Source organism: Podarcis raffonei, chromosome 13 (assembly GCF_027172205.1).
Source record: "Podarcis raffonei isolate rPodRaf1 chromosome 13, rPodRaf1.pri, whole genome shotgun sequence".
In the NCBI taxonomy this organism is placed as follows: domain Eukaryota; kingdom Metazoa; phylum Chordata; class Lepidosauria; order Squamata; family Lacertidae; genus Podarcis; species Podarcis raffonei.
This window is the reverse complement of record NC_070614.1, coordinates 51117903-51134802: the sequence shown is the minus strand read 5'-3', so window position 1 is coordinate 51134802 and position 16900 is coordinate 51117903. Positions and strand designations below refer to the sequence as shown.

The 16900-nt window shown below is 47.4% G+C and overlaps 1 protein-coding gene and 1 long non-coding RNA gene across 3 annotated transcripts in view; one reads left to right on the top strand and one right to left on the bottom strand.

Moving 5' to 3' along the window:
- The window catches only part of LOC128400140 (uncharacterized), a 42647-nt gene extending 30658 nt beyond the window's left edge, over positions 1-11989 (top strand). The window contains exons 4-5 of the long non-coding RNA XR_008327314.1: positions 8778-8918; positions 11717-11989. This is a non-coding gene — a long non-coding RNA (uncharacterized LOC128400140). The remainder of the gene's footprint in view (positions 1-8777; positions 8919-11716) is intronic.
- Positions 1-16900, bottom strand: part of KCNAB3 (potassium voltage-gated channel subfamily A regulatory beta subunit 3) — a 34512-nt gene that overhangs the window by 13280 nt on the left and 4332 nt on the right. For both annotated transcript variants that reach the window (XM_053362173.1, XM_053362174.1), the window contains exons 2-6: positions 6879-6922; positions 6566-6603; positions 6383-6462; positions 3234-3278; positions 1005-1049 (exon numbers count right to left, since the gene is read on the bottom strand). In XM_053362173.1, coding sequence (XP_053218148.1) covers positions 1005-1049; positions 3234-3278; positions 6383-6462; positions 6566-6603; positions 6879-6922 — 252 coding nt within the window. The remainder of the gene's footprint in view (positions 1-1004; positions 1050-3233; positions 3279-6382; positions 6463-6565; positions 6604-6878; positions 6923-16900) is intronic.

Sequence of the window (16900 nt, the reverse complement as noted above, 5' to 3'; positions counted from 1 at the left end):
CCTGAGGGCAAGGAGATGTAAACAGTTTTATTGTTCTTTGGGTCATGGGTACTTAAGAGGTGTTGGGAAAGGTGTCTGGAAAAGTGACCTAATGTTAAACTCGTGTAACCCTTGCACACCCCTCCCCATTTGTGACATTTGAATTCTGGTGCTGGAGGAGACTCTTGAGAGTCCCATCGATCGCAAGAAGATCAAACCTCTCCATTCTGAAGGAAATCAGCCCTGAGTGCTCACTGGAAGGACAGATCCTGAAACTGAGGCTCCAAGACTTTGGCCACCTCATGAGAAGAGAAGACTCCCTGGAAAAGACCCTGATGTTGGGAAAGATGGAGGGCACAAGGAGAAGGGGACGACGGAGGATGAGATGGTTGGACACTGTTCTCGAAGCTACCAGCATGAGTTTGACCAAACTGCAGGAGGCAGTGGAAGACAGGAGTGCTTGGCGTGCTCTGGTCCAGGGGGCCACAAAGAGTCGGACACGACTAAACAACAACAAAAGCGATGTAGTGATGATGTATCAATGATGCCTCTCGAAGTGTATTCTGGGGGAAAGAGGGAAGTTTTAAAAGAGGATGTCACCCTCTGCTCGGGGTTCTTACTCCTGTGGGGACCTGTTGTGCAACAAGAAAGATCATGGTCTACTGATGGCTTGCTTTGCTCCAAATGACTTGGCTGGAACTTCCTTCTTTTACTGAGCACATGGACCCGCGTGGGACTTGCACCCTGACAAGCTGGGCTCTGGAGTCTCTCACCCTGCAATTTTTTCCTTAACAGAGCTCTGGGTGGGCATATGTGGTTCTCCCCTCAACAACCTCCCAGCTCCACCAACTGGGGTTATAGGAAGGTTTAGGATTCTGCCAGCTTCCTTTTCACCTGCAACCAGCACCCCACAACTGGACAGGGCCACTGCTCTCCACACGCGGCAAATTCAACTCGCACGCACAGATTCCTTCCCTACAACCCCTTCCCTCCCCATTGATTAACTAGGTCCCTTGAGTACTTACTGGCCTCCCCAGTAAATCTTGGTGGTGACAACGTAGCTCGAACGCCTGTGGAGCAGAGAGAGCAGAAATTAGTGAGGAAATGATCCATAATGAATTGAAACAAAATGTTTAAAAGTACCGTACTTCCCCTCCCCCAAACCAGAGTCCTTTCTGTTGTGGATAATTCAGGCTGAAATTCCCAGGTGTCAAAAAAGATTATTTATGCATGCCACTATTGCGGCCCGTGTTTCGTTAGCCCAAAAATGGAAAACGAGCGAGGTCCCAACCAAAGAAGAATGGCAACTGAAGTTGACAGAATATGCACAACTCACAGACTTAACATATATAATGTGAGAACAAGAAGAAAAATACGTTTAAAGAAGATTGGAAAGCGTTTATTAAATATATGGGAAATAACTGTACAGCTGAAAATGCTGGCAGCATTAAGATAAATTCAACAGCAGAAACAAGTTTTGATGGATGCAATAATGAAATACTGAATAGTGTAGTTTTTGTAAAATGTGCAGAGATTTATGATATGTAAAATGAACCACGGAAAGAGAAGAAGGGGAGTCACTGATATCTTAAGGATGTAAAATGAGTACTGTATTTTTCGCTCTATAAGACACACCAGACCACAAGACGCACCTAGTTTTTGGAGGAGGAAAACAAGAAAAAAACTATTCTGAATCTCAGAAGCCAGAACAGCAAGAGGGATCGCTGCGCAGCGAAAGCAGCAATCCCTCCTGCTGTTCTGGCTTCTGGGACAGCTGCGAAGCCTGCATTCGCTCCATAAGACACACACACATTTCCCCTTACTTTTTAGGAGGGAAAAAGTGAGTCTTATAGAGCAAAAAATACGGTATTTTAAATTGTAAAACAGAAAACCAAATAAAAATTATAAACAAAAGAAGAAGAAAGAAATTAGTGAGGAAGCTGCGATGCAGCAGTTGGCAACCCAAAGCACCGCTTTCCAAATCCGGAAGAAGGCGGAAGATATTGACGGACAGGTGGGCAGCTGTGAAACTGCAACAGACGCTATGACTATTCCTGGACCAGGAAAGCTCGGCCAGCAGAGTTCCTGCACTGCCTACTTCAAGACCAGATTGCTGTGCTGCGCTCTATGTAGGGCTTCACCTCGAGATTGATCCAGAAGCTGCAGTTAGTGCTGGATGCTGCAGCACGATTGCTGGCAGGAGTGAGACCCTGTCGGCATGCAGCGCCTCTGCTCAGAGATTTGCCCTGGCTGCCGATTTGCTACTGGGCCAAGTTCAAGGTGTTACTATTAGCATAAGGTAAAGGTAAAGGGACCCCTGACTGTTAGGTCCAGTCGTGGCCGACTCTGGGGTTGTGGCACTCATCTCGCTTTACTGGCCGAGGGAGCCGGCGTACAGCTTCCAGGTCATGTGGCCAGCATGACTAAGCCGCTTCTGGCAAACCAGAGCAGCGCACGGAAACGCCGTTTACCTTCCCGCCGGAGTGGTACCTATTTATCTACTTGCACTTTGACAAGCTTTCGAACTGCTAGGTTGGCAGAAGCAGGGACTGAGCAACGGGAGCTCACCCCGTCACGGGGATTTGAACCACCAACCTTCTGATCGGCAAGCCCTAGGCTCTGTGGTTTAACCCACAGCGCCACCCGCGTCCCTACTATATTAGCATATAAAGCCCCAAACAATGAGGGACCAGTTTACCTACGAGGTCGCCATACCAAATGTGCCCACTTGACCACTTTAATCCTTGGAACTGGCACTGTTCCAAGCGCCATGTGAAACATGTTTTGCATTTGTAAGAAATTCATCTTTTAGTACAGCAACACCCACCCTTCAGAACTGCCTGCCTCTTGATATTGGGCAGGATCATTCACTGCACTCTTTTTGGCACCTGCTGAAACAAACCTACTGAGATATCTCAAATGCTGGTGTGTTTTTAGTGTACTGCTGTTTTAATTTTTTTGAATGATTTATTACATAATTGCTTATACCAATAATTTGGTCAATTCTCTCTCATTAGCATATCTTAATGATTCTTAGATATACACAGTTACAAATACTGTGCATCATCAACCGAAGACAAGCCACCCCGCTCTCCAAAGAGTGTAAATCCAGTTATATAGATAACAGAATGTTCATTATGTTTCCATTTCAACTGGTTAATTCTTTTCATTAATTGCTTTGAATTTTTGTTTACAATCAAATGGTATATACATTTTAGGAAATCAATAAGTAGTAAACGTATGTGTGTGTTTACCTCCATCCTTTGCTCTTCAAGATATTCCCCAATGTTTTTTCTGCTCTGAATAAGAAAAGAAGACAGAATTTTATGTATATATATGTATATATGTGTATATACAGTACACACACACACACACATATATCTGGTTGACTCCTCAGAAATTCCTCAAATAAATGACTTTTAATATGTACTTCCAATCATCTGCTGGGACTCAGAACAAGAAACCCTCCCCCCCCTGAAATATACTCAGAGTCGCAAAGTGATTTCATGCTCTTTATTCAGCTCATAGTGGTGAGGAGGAATAAATGAATGTCCCCTCAAAGTACCTGCTTTATATACATTATTTACACAATGGGCTGCACATGATAGGCTAATTCCGGAATTCTACTGTAAGCCAATCAGGTTGTGGATTCACTTCTATCTGGAGCATGATTGGGTAGTTCCTGCCAACCAGTCATACTGCTGCATTGTTCTAGGACCAATCAGACTGCTGCATTCTGAATCCTATTGTTCTAGGACCAATCAGACTGCTGCCTTTTGGATCCTATTGTTCTAGGACCAATCAGACTGCTGCCTTTTGGATCCTATTCAACTCAGTACATAACACCCTCCCCAAAAAAAACAGTCAAAAGGACTGAAAAGAGCAACTGACAAAATGGCCTTCAGCATGGACACAAAGCCAGCAGATGGTTTCTGCCTTGCAGGGTGAATTTATTTTGTTTTTTCCGCCTTCCAGCAATAAGCATCACAAGCAAACTGCAAAGGAACAACTTCAGATGCAATCAGTGTCAAGCACAGGGTTTTTGTTTGTTTTTTGGCTTGGTGCTCTGTACTGATGGGCCTTGAAGTTGTTTACTCTCACTGCCAAATTTTATTGGGAAAATATTTCAGTTCCTCAAGGGCAATTTTGCTGCTGAGCTGAAAATCGGTTTCCCATCAAAACTGGCACTGTTATCGGTTAACACAGGGGCACTGTTAGCCCTTCCACATTTATAAGAAGCCAGTCTTTTCGGATGGCAGCACCTACCTCTGGAACTCCCTGCCTATTGACATCAGGCAGATGCCTTCACTGTACTCTTTTCAGCACCTGCTAAAAGTATTTTTTGTTTCGACAAGCCTACCTAGACATGTGGAATGCTGGTGTACGTTTTAATTTGTTTTTAGTTTATTGCTAATTATATTATTTGAATGCTTTAAATGGTTGTTTTGACTGATTAATTTTATTGTTTTATACTATTTGTAAAGCACTTTGAGGTTTTTTTTTTAAACAACAACAATCAACTGGTGTATAGATTTTATTTAAAAACCTTTCAAGGAAAATGTCAGTGCAGGATTCATGAACTAGAAGGTACCGGTATATCTACAAATTTGATTTTATTTGTTTGGGGCTCAACTGAGACTATAGTCCTCTTTCCCATGACTATAGTTCTCTTTCTCTTTCCCAGCAAAGTTAGAGAGGCGAGACATTTTCCATGCTGGGCTTGAACGCAGCTGAGCCAATCCTACTCGGCCCCCACTGCTAGCATCCCATCCATCGTATAAATATGGCAGATGAATTTAACACGGCATGTTAGCTGCATCTGACAATGTCCCCTGCTAGATCACGAAAGCTAATGCTGCAATAAATCTGTTCATCTTTAAGGTAGCCACAATACTTTTTGTCGTCATAACTGCAGCTAACTAAGATAGTGACAGCTGCTGAACTGTGATATGGAATATACTACATTTCAAAATTTAATGAAATGGCATAGATTTCTCTCTCCGCTCCCCAATATTTTGGATTGTTTGCTCTGGCCATCTCTGGGGGTTGCTGTTGTTGAATTGTCTACATTCCTGATCTATGGAAGCCCCTGCTATTGCTGGTGCAAGGAGACGCTACCTGCGTCCTCCGTTCAAATTATCTCACTCACCCAATCACTTTACATCACCCTGTGGCAGGTTACATCCCCGTCCCAACTTGCCTTCCTTCAGAGCCAGCTAGCCCCCAAATTCAGCCTGACAGAATCATGTCACGGGGCTTTAATTACCGCATTCTGAAAAGCCTTGAGACAGCTCTTTGCTTTGGACATGTCTGGCGGGCAGAAGTCTCACAGGACAGCAAGGGCTGAGTTTACTGTAATCCGTAGGGAAGGGGAAGATTTCACACTCAGGGTATTTCCTTATCCCCAGCCATCAAGCCAGGTCTCAAACTTAGAACAGGCCACACAGAGAAGAGTAAAGGTGAGAGGGCTTCTGAGCATGGGAAGAGTACCACTCTTCTACCACTGCCTAGGAAGGCTGGGCCGATAAATCAGATGGCTTGGCTCCCAGATTTGAGCTTTCGGGGCTGCCTTCTAGCAAAACTACCGTATTTTTCGCTCTATAGGACGCACCCGACCATAAGACGCACCTTGTTTTAGATGGGGAGAACAAGAAAAAAAAATTCTCCCCCTCTCTGCTCAGCGCCCCTTCAGCAAAGCGGCAGGAGAAACAGAGGCCCTTCCATTTCTCCTCCCGCTTGGCTGAAGGGATGCTGCGCAGCTCTCCCTCTCTGCTGAAGCCAGGAGAGTCTTGCTATCCCGGCTTCAGCAAAAGGAACCCAAAGCCCGCGGAGCGCAGTGGGAACTCGTGCTGCGCTCCGAAGGCTTCAGGTGGCTATCCCTGAAGCCTGGAGAGCGAGAGGGGTCAGTGCGCACCGACGCCTCTCACTCTCCAGGCTTCAGCGAAAGCAACGTGAAGCTTCCGGAGCACGGAGGGAGCGCTCCCTCTGCGCTTCGGAGGCTTTGCGTTGCTATCGCTGAAGCCAAGGAGCCTGCATTCGCTCCATAGAATGCACACGCATTTCCCCTTCATTTTTGGAGGGGAAAAAGTGCGTCCTATAGAGCGAAAAATACGGTAGTTACTGAGAGTGACTTGGCAGGGGGAATGCAAGTGCCAAGACCCCTATGATCCGCCTCCCAACCCCAGAGAGACTCGTTCATGTCATGCAGCTCAGAATAAAGATGGCCACAGCCTAGGGTTGCCAGCTGCGTGGCAGGCAGAAATTCAGAAGGCGTTGCTTCCTCCCGTGCGGGAATGCAGCTTCCCCTGTTGAATTTCTCCCTGTCACACAGGGCTATTTGAGGCGCAGGCAGAAAGGTGGCAGCAATCCTGCAAAGAGCCGAGGGCGGAACAGCCAGACATACTTGCCAGAAGCATAGACCTCGGCCGTGTCAAAGAGGTTGACCCCGTTCTCGTAAGCGATGGTGAGCACATTTTCCGCCATCTCGGGGGAAAAAAACGAGAGAGGGAGATAAGTGTCAAATAATGGCTGGCAGGAAAATCTCCAGAAGGGAGGAGGGTAGATAGGGCATGGGGCTCGGACTTACCTCATCTGAGATCTGCGACCCAAATGTTACCCAAGTACCTGCAAGGGGAGAAATCAAGATCTTGAGACGGATAGGCGCAGCCAGGCCACACTCCTAGCTCTACCCAAGAGCTACTGTGAAAGGCCCACTGGACACAGCATAATCTGAAGGGGGGCTTGCTGATGTCAAGGAAGGCTCTGGCAGATTATGGCCTTGGGGCTTGTGAAGAGTGCCTCTGAGCACGTACAAACTGCCCTCCCCGCATTACTGCCCCAAAGCAGTCATATTGCAACCCCCTGCCATTCCTACTGTCCCCCTTCTCCCATGAACTCACCCAGGCCGAGACAGGAAACGCGAAGCCCCGATTTGCCAAGGTTCCTGCAAAAAAGGAAAAAGGAAGAACTTCAATCCAGGAGAAACCAAAATTAAGATAAATGTTTTGCTGTGTGGGAGCCCCTTGGAATCCTACAAGTGACGTGCTCTCGCAACATTGCGTTACCACTGGAGATTTCATATAACTGTATGCTGGGTCCTGTAAACGTATATCCATCTCCCTATACAAACCTTCCCAGGTGACAAAATCCTTGAGTGAGCACCTTCTCTCAGTCCCAGGCTTGGCTGGTGGTGACACAAGAGAGAGCCTTTTCGGTGGTGGCTCCCGTATTGTGAAATTCCCTCCCAAGAGAGGTTAGACTGCTTCTTCTTTGCTTTCCTTCTGCAGGCAAGTTAAGACCTCCCCATTCAGAAAACCAAGCTGCAGATGCTGCTGCCAGGGCAAACTATATTTTATTTGCTGGTTCTAAATGAGTTCCGACGTATTTTAACTATGGCTTTTATGCCTTCGTGTTGTTACGCACCACCACAATCTCCCAGCAGCGTGAGATTCCAGGAATTCCAGCACCTGCCCAGAGTTCAGTTTTCTTGGAACGAAGGTCAGCAGAGCCTTAGGATATATGGTTTTGTTCACACCTGTTTACAATCTGAGCACAAGATGAATGACTCGCAGCATTAATGCCCCCAAAGATATTCCTTCTCTTTAAGTTGCAGCGTTGCATCCAGCACAAAGCAAGCAGGTCTCTGTGCCTCCAGCTCCCAGCCTTTATCCTGCTCACTCATACATAGCTCTGGCTACTAGCAGCTAGGGGAGGCAGGTGGAGGAAAAGCCCACCCATTTGACTGGATGGGGGGCAATCACTTAGTTGGGGCTCTTGCAACCAATTCAATTCTTTGGGGGTGTTGATGAGGACACTGAAGTAGCCAGTTAAGGTCACTGCCTTACAAACTTGTCTGACCAGTTCAGCAACCTCCTCTGATATTCTTCTTCTTCTTCTTCTTTGGCAACCCCTCGTAGCTGAGTAAGATTGTCTTCCATAAACACAGTTTTGACAGTGAGTCCATAAGTGACTGTGGAGGCCAATTCTGGATCCACACGTCCTTCCACAATGGGGACATTGGTTTCCGGGCGGGAGTTGATCACGGTGTGGATTTGCCAAACGTGCCTTCCTCTTTGCACATTTCTCCCTTGCGTCCTGAGTTCGAGTGTCTTCAAAGCCCATGACACCTTTGGTCAAGGCTGTTCTCCAATTGGAGCGCTCGCAGGCCAGTGTTTCCCAATTGTCGGTGTTTATACTACAGTTTTTTTAGATTTGCCTTGAGACAGTCTTTCAACCTCTTTTGTTGATCACCAGCATTACGCTTTTCATTTTAAAGTTTGGAATAGAGAAGTTGCTCTGTGGTGTTGTGGTTAAGAGCGGTAGACTTGTAACCTGGTGAACCGGGTTCGCGTCTCCGCTCCTCCACATGCACCTTGGGCCAGTCACGCTTCTCTGAAGTCTCTCAGTCCCACTCACCTCACAGAGTGTTTGTTGTGGGGGAGGAAGGGAAAGGAGAATGTTAGCTGCTTGGAGACTCCTTCGGGTAGTGATAAAGTGGGATATCAAATCCAAACTCCTCCTCCTCCTCTGATAGAGTCTAACCCTCACAGAGTACATGACCCTCAGAATTGGAAGGGACTCAGGCCAAAATCTAAACTTTCCCTCCCAAATCCACAACAGTATTTTATAAATTATATATATATATATATGTATAAATATGTCGCAAGCCACCTTGATTCCCAACTTGGGAGAAAGGTGAGATAAAAATGCATTAAGTAGTAATAATAATAATAACCATTATTATTATTATTATTATTATTATTATTATTATTATTATCCTTCCCACATGAGCCCACTAGACGGCTTCACTCAGTGGAATTGGCACTTTTACAGGTCCCACATAACACCCTTTCTGCATTTGCAAGAACTGCTCCTTGGAACTCCCTGCTGGAAAATAAATCTTGTTTAGACAAGCCTACACAGGTGCTTAGAAAGCCGAGGTGAGTTTCAACTTGTTTGTTGGTACTAAAGGGTTAAGAGGTAACAAGTCGCTCTAATCACTGAGCAGCTGGAAGTCATTAAGCATCCAGGAATGTAAGTTAGTTTGTATAAATAGTCAGTTCACCCGTGTGTTTTTTCCCTTGACCTGACTCGCAGACTCAGTTTGTGGCCATGGGCATGTTTGCTGATATGAGTTAAGTTTAGAGCAAAGTTTTCTTTATGCATGTGTGCTTTATCGCCAGGGTTTTTCTTTTGTAAATAAAGTATTTTCCTGAGTTCCAAAGTGCTTGCTCCAGGATTCTTCATTGAAAGGTACTGACTCTCCTGCCTTCTTCAACCGCTGCACGAAATTCTCTGCTGAGATAAGATTTATGGTGTTGGAAGCGCACTGGACATTTACTTAACATTAAACTAATTAAAGTTTAATGGACATTGTTTAGTGTTTCAACTTTCTGTAAGTTACAGTTTTCTAGTGTTGTAAATAATTCTTAGTGGTCATTTTATTCCTTTATCTCCCCCCCCCCAAACTGCTTTGAGGTTCTTCCTGCAACCAAGGAGTGTAGAACGTTTATGAAATACTAATAGCAGCACGGAGCAACAGTCTCTCCCCCAAGGACATTTCCATCAAATCCAACAGACAACACAGCAAGGGGGGCTTCCAAGAGAAGGCCTGCCGATGAGGGGAAAACTGGGTTCATTTTATTTTACGTTAAGTGTAAAGCTAAGCAAACTGGGACAAGGGAGAGATTCCTTGAGGTCTAAGCCAGGTGGTTCCCAATTACCGTATTTTTTGCTCTATAAGACTCACTTTTTCCCTCCTAAGAAGTAAGGGGAAATGTGTGTGCGTCTTATGGAGTGAATGCAGGCTGCGCAGCTATCCCAGAAGCCAGAACAGCAAGAGGGATCGCGGATGTCAGGGGCTCGGGAGCAGGAGCACAGGGGAGAGAGTAAATGGAGAGCGAGGGGGAGGAATCCGAGGGCAGCGTAGGGGAGTATGACAGTGACCCGAGAGATTCCATGAGCTTCTCCAGCGAATCAGAAGATTCCCAGAAGGGGGCGCCGATGGTCAGGGCAAGGGGGGTCCCAGGGGGGACGCACCAGAAACAAGGAGCCAGCGGGGAACCCCAAAGCAGCAGCGGGGGATCAGGACCAGTTTCCCCACCAGAGCATAGTGGGGGGGAAGAGTCACATGTGTCAGGACCAGCGTCTCCTCCAGCGGGGAGAGAAGATGAGTCAGGGCTGACCACGCCTCCATCGGAGAGTGGGGGAATGGAGGGGAGGTCAGTTGCAGCTAGCCCCCCCGAAGGGGGAAGCAGTGACAGCAGCAGTGAAACGGTCAGGAGGAAAGTTGCTGGCTGGGCGCACGCGCCAAGTTCAAACTCAGCGTCAGAAGAGTCTAGAAAGGGCGCGCCCAGCCAGCAACTTTCCTCCTGACCGTTTCACTGCTGCTGTCACTGCTTCCCCCTTCGGGGAGGCTAGCTGCAACTGACCTCCCCTCCATTCCCCCACTCTCCGATGGAGGCGTGGTCAGCCCTGACTCATCTTCTCTCCCCGCTGGTCCTGACACATGTGACTCTTCCCCCCCACTACGCTCTGGTGGGGAAACTGGTCCTGATCCCCCGCTGCTGCTTTGGGGTTCCCCGCTGGCTCCTTGTTTCTGGTGCGTCCCCCCTGGGACCCCCCTTGCCCTGACCATCAGCGCCCCCTTCTGGGAATCTTCTGATTCGCTGGAGAAGCTCATGGAATCTCTCGGGTCACTGTCATACTCCCCTACGCTGCCCTCGGATTCCTCCCCCTCGCTCTCCATTTACTCTCTCCCCTGTGCTCCTGCTCCCGAGCCCCTGACAGCTGCTTTCACTGCGCAGCGATCCCTCTTGTTGTTCTGGCTTCTGAGATTCAGAATATATTTTTTCTTGTTTTCCTCCTCCAAAAACTAGGTGCGTCTTATGGTCTGGTGCATCTTATAGAGCGAAAAATACGGTAGCTAATTACTGAGGACCCCCGATTTTTCAAAAGCCAAACCACGGACTCCCTACTTTTGAAAATTTTGATAACTCTATATGGTCTGTGCAAAGCAATTTTTTGAAGAAAATGTGGGTTGGCCCCTAATAAGCAAAGGAATCTTAGGTATAGTAACCCCCCCCAAAAAAACACACCAAACAGACCATAAAATTTGTAATATTTCCACAAATTATCTACCCCCAGACAGTAGGAAAAAATTGTCTCCAGTGCTGCACTACAACTGACTAAAAAAAGGCAATTGTGTCCCTAACTTGCAAGGGTTCTACAGTGGAACCTTGGGTTGCGAACATGATCCGTGCGGGAGGCACGTTTGCAACCTGCAGCATTTGCTACCGGCAGTGCAACCCTTAAATTTTTAAAAAAACTGGTAAGCATGTGAACACATCCCATGGAGCGCTCTCTCTCTCTCTCTCTCTCTCTCTCTCTCTCTCTCTCTCTCTCTGCAAGAGCCCAAAGAAACTGTATCAGATGTTTGTACCCAATCCCAGCTCACTTGCCACCCAGAAACTCACAGGTTTTCCCCCTGCCAGCGAGCAGGCCCTGGTCAGGAGCAGAGGCTTAGTGATCCTTGGATCATTATTGTGGCTTTCACTGTGCAATTAACAAGATAAGTGAGTCCCTGGCAGGGGATGGTGCCGCAGACCTCCTGCCTGTGTTCTGCAGACCCCCGGACCCCCAATTGGGAACCACTGGTCTAGGCTGTAGTGGCATGCCTTGCTAGAGCACATCTGAAACTCTGCTTCCTCAAACATATCATTTTCCTTCCACTCTACAGAGCAACATATCGATCCAAGCCTGCTCGTGCCACCTCTTAGCTTGCGCCAAGCAGAGCGCATGCACCGGGATGCCCATCAACACTCCTACTGCTGCTGCGTCCGAAAGGGCACCGAAAATGAGGCAGCATATGCAGAAGACTATTTATATGAGAGACCATTCAAACATGCTATTCCTCACTTCTAATGTGAGATGGTAAAAAGGTAAAGGTAAAGGGACCCCTGACCATTAGGTCCAGTCGTGACCGACTCTGGGGTTGCGGCGCTCATCTTGCTTTATTGGCAGAGGGAGCTGGCGTCCAGCTTCTGGGTCCTGTGGCCAGCATGATTAAGCCGCTTCTGGCAAACCAGAGCAGTGCACGGAAACGCCATTTACCTTCCCGCCGGAGCGGTACCTATTTATCTACTTGCACTTTAACGTGCTTTCAAACTGCTAGGTTGGCAGGAGCTGGGACCGAGCAATGGGAGCTCACCCCGTCGCAGGGATTCGAACCACCGACCTTCTGATCAGCAAGTCCTAGGCTCTCTGGTTTAACCCACAGCGCCACCCACATCCCAATGTGAGATGGTACATCTTAGCAAAACTTTGCAGCATATGGTTCTGCTAACTGGGGGAACTCGCACCTTCCAAGACATAGGTGAAGGCTTGGTCAGGGCTTGATAAAGTATTGGTGAAGTCTGAGTAGAAAACAGCTGGAGTTTTGTAATGCTGGTACGATGAGGATGATGTCCTCCTGTGCCCAAGTTTCATCTCTTGAATTACATTTTGGCATTAGTTGCCTGCATCACAAAAAATGCAATCCAGGGTGGACTTAATCTCTCTTAACTGGTTCATTGTGCAAATCGGCTGAGTGACGAATCTGCAAGCGAGCACAGCCAGGACTCCTGGGTTCCTCTCGCGGGCACTTTCCCCCGAGTGACTGCACCAAGCGCCCTGGGAGGTGTCCGGCTCCCTCTCGGAGCCTCGCTTTCCCCCTCCGCTTCGTGTTCATTAGCGCTGCCGTCTGCCCAGCGCGCCTCTCGCAGCTTCGTTAACCAGCGGAGCCACCGCTGTGAGCGGTTAACGGAGGATAAAAATAGATGGGAGCCTGAGCTCGGGGCTTGGAAATGGGGTCACTGCAGCCGATGGCTGGGAGCTTCTGCTATTGAGATAATGGGGTGGGGGTGGGGATGGGGCAGAGCAGGACTTTAGAGGAAATGGCGGTGGGGCGAAGGGCAGGGGTGGGTTCAGCCGCTGCCGCTGCTTCTGGGGTGGAGCAGAGATAAGAACACAAGAAGATTCCTGCATAGCAGGGGGTTGGACTGGATAACCCTTGGAGGTCCCTTCCAATTCTATGATTCACGCCAGTGGCCCATCTAGTCCAGAATTCTGTTCTCACAGTGGTCAGCCAGAGCCCCTCTCCCTTCCTGTGGTTTCCAGAGCCTGGAATTCAAAAGCATTGCCATTCAAGAGCCCTCTCCTCCACGATTTTGTCTAATCCTCTTTTAAAGCCATTTAAGTTTGCCGACAAAGGTCCGTACAGTTAAAGCTATGGTTTTCCCAGTAGTGATGTATGGAAGTGAGAGCTGGACCATAAAGAAGGCTGATCGCTGAAGAATGGATGCTTTTGAATTCTGGTGCTGGAGGAGACTCTTGAGAGTCCCATGGACTGCAAGAAGATCAAACCTCTCCATTCTGAAGGAAATCAGCCCTGAGTGCTCCCTGGAAGGACAGATCCTGAAGCTGAGGCTCCAAAACTTTGGCCACCTCATGAGAAGAGAAGAAGACTCCCTGGAAAAGACCCTGATGTTGGGGAAGATGGAGGGCACAAGGAGAAGGGGACAACAGAGGACGAGATGGTTGGGCAGTGTTCTCGAAGCTACCAGCATGAGTTTGACCAAACTGTGGGAGGCAGTGGAAGACAGGAGTGCCTAGCATGCAACAAAGAGTTGGACAAGACTAAACAACAACAACAAGTTGGCGGGTGTCGCTGCAGATCTCTTTGGACAAAGGCTGCTCAATGGTTGCACTAATATTAGTAAGGTTGTTGTGGAAGGAGCCCCCCAAAAGCTGTGAGATAAGCTACTACAGCACGGCTGAATGTTTGTTTGTTTCCCACCCTTCACCCTAATGTGCCTGGGCAGGTCACGCTAACAAAGCGCAATATTCAAAACACTTCAAAACAACTTAGAAGTGCAAAAACAAGGTGGGTTCTAAAAACACGGGTCAGTATTAAAGGCAGTGCCATGGAGCATGCACAGAGTGCGTTTCATCGTAGCGACACACTGGGGAATGAGAAGGGGCTCTCCAGGGTGACTTGCAAATAGTTTTGAGCCTCTGTATTTTCTTGTAGAACCCAGTAAGTGCTGCTCTTTCCACAGAACAAGGCGTAGGGATCAATCGCTCTGGGCAGTTTCCATCTCTTTCCTGCCCTTTCCCTTTTTTTGACCTTCAAGGGCAAGGTTGACTCACAGTCTCAGTCCAGGCCTGGGAAGGCCCAGGTTCAAATCCCTGCTCAGCTTTGGACCTCACAGTCACTCTCTATCTCAGCCTAACCTGCCTGGCAAGGTTGTTGTGAAGATGAAATGGGTGGGGTAGGGAGGAGCACTAGGTTCATTGCCTTAAGCTCCTTGAAGAAGCTCAGATTAAAGATATACTGTAGTAAATAGCTAGTTAGGTAAAACTTTGCAGGTCATAGTTGCCAACTATGGTTTTCCCAGTAGTGATGTATGGAAGTGAGAGCTGGACCATAAAGAAGGCTGATCGCCGAAGAATGGATGCTTTTGAATTCTGGTGCTGGAGGAGACTCTTGAGAGTCCCATGGACTGCAAGAAGATCAAACCTCTCCATTCTGAAGGAAATCAGCCCTGAGTGCACACTGGAAGGACAGATCCTGAAGCTGAGGCTCCAAGACTTTGGCCACCTCATGAGAAGAGAAGACTCCCTGGAAAAGACCCTGATGTTGGGAAAGATGGAGGGCACAAGGAGAAGGGGACGACGGAGGACGAGATGGTGGGACAGTGTTCTCGAAGAGACCAGCATGAGTTTGACCAAACTGGGAGGCAGTGGAAGACAGGAGTGCCTGGCGTGCTCTGGTCCATGGGGTCACGAAGAGTCGGACACGACGAAACGACTCAACAACAACAACAGTTGCCAACTTCTTTCAGTGCCCTTGCTCCTGTGCTGGAACAGGACACACAGACATTAAGCAGGTGGAGATTTGCTCATCACCCCTCTTCAAATCCCAAACTCTGTATCACCGCCACTGCCGCAGACCAATTGAAAATTGCTGAGGGTCTTAGAACTGTAGATATGTATGTAGAGCTGGAAGGAGCCCAGAGGGTCATTTAGTCCAACCCCTTGCAATGCAGGAATCTCAACATGCGACTCCCCATCCAGTTCGAAACCAGACCACACCCTGCTTAGCTTTGCAAAAGTACTAGCAGTTTCCTGCTCCACGGAAGACCACTTATTACTTTTCCTGCCTTCTGTGGCAGTTGTAATGCACCGTAGCAGGTGCTGCACGGTTCTTAATTGCATTTTTACAGACATACCACCAAAGACCACCTGAAGACCACAGCTGCCCCATGGACCACAGACAGGAAACCCCTGCTCAGCTTCGTAGAAAAATCTGTCTGTCGCATTGAAGATGGAGGAAGTTTGTTTTTCCGCTGCCCCAGAGGGTAAGACCCGAACCAAACGTTATTCAATATTTATTTCATTTTACGCCCCCTTTCATCCATAGATCTCAGGGTAGTTGACAGCATAAAAATTACAATGTGAAAGCACAAAATATATAATATTTTTTCCCCAAAAAATGTTTATTAAAATTTTCCAACAATCCAGGAAAAAAGGAAGAAAAGAAAGGACAAAAAAGATTAAGAAAAAGATTAAGAAAAAAAACAACGATTTTAGTTTACAACCTTATTTTCAATAACATATTTCCATGACTTCCCCACACCTCCCTCTCTTGTATTCCATTTCCAATTATTAGTTCAACAAGTTCTTATCCCCAGTTTTTAACCTTATTATATTTAATTCATTGTTATATTTAGCTCATTTTATATAACCAATTTTAACTTATAAACATCTATCTTTGTACCTCAGTACCCATTCTTAGAATCTTTTTCTAAGGTCGACCCCAATACCCTTCCACGAATTCCCCATTTTAATACCCCTAACAGAATAAAATAAAAAATCTCAAAATATAATTATACACCCTTTGGATTCCCAATCCCCACCCCCCTTTTCCCGGTTTTGATCCCCCACCAATGTCTATCAGTCTATCTGCAGTCAGCCTGGAGATCTCGCGTCCGAGGCTCATAGTTCTCTCTCAATTCCTCTCTGCCGGTTTTTTTGATAGTCCTTTATATCAAACACCAAAACTCGGAGAAGCTCTGTCTCAGTAATGTCCATTTTTCTTCCAGCCAGATCTCCATATTTAAAAGTGGAGCTCAAATCTTGTTTCTCACAAAATATATAATAAAGTCAGGGGGGGAAAGGAAACAGACCAATAACCCCACTCCCAGCCATCCAAATGACAATAATGGAGATTCCGACTAAATGTCAGGAAGAACTTTCTTTTAAATAATTTTTATTAAAGATTTTCTTAGGTTTACAAAAGTACGAGCATCGTCTCTTTTTTCCAGGTTGTTTTTTTCTGAAGATCAATCACATTTGCTGTGAGACGTTAGTGTTCTGTGCAGTATGGGGGGTCCCTCTTCCAACTCTACAATGCTATGATTCTACAAAAACCTGCACAGACTGGCAGCAACCCTCTGGGATTTCACATGGCAGTGTGTGTGTGTGGGAGTCTCTCCCAGCCTGGAATTGAACCCGTCACCCGATGCTCTGCTGCTGAGCCAGAGGTCTCCCTTGGAGGGGCAGGGGGAGGTGAGAGAGAGAGGTGGTTATGGCAACCCCATTCCCTCCTCCCTTCCCCACATCGGGGGCAAGTATCAAAGTCCCCTACCCACCAGCTGCCGCGCGGATACGGATCGCGACTTGGCCTCATAATTAAACCATAAGGGAGCTGTGGAAAACAGATGGTGGAGGGGAGACAGGCCAGAAACCCAATCGGCCCCCCACAACTCTCCAGTGGACCAGAACAACCTCAATCGCTCAGAAGGAACCATAGAATTTTAAAGTTGGGATGAGGGACCCAAAGCGTCCTCTAGCTCAACTTCCTAAAGCTGGGTTTTATGGA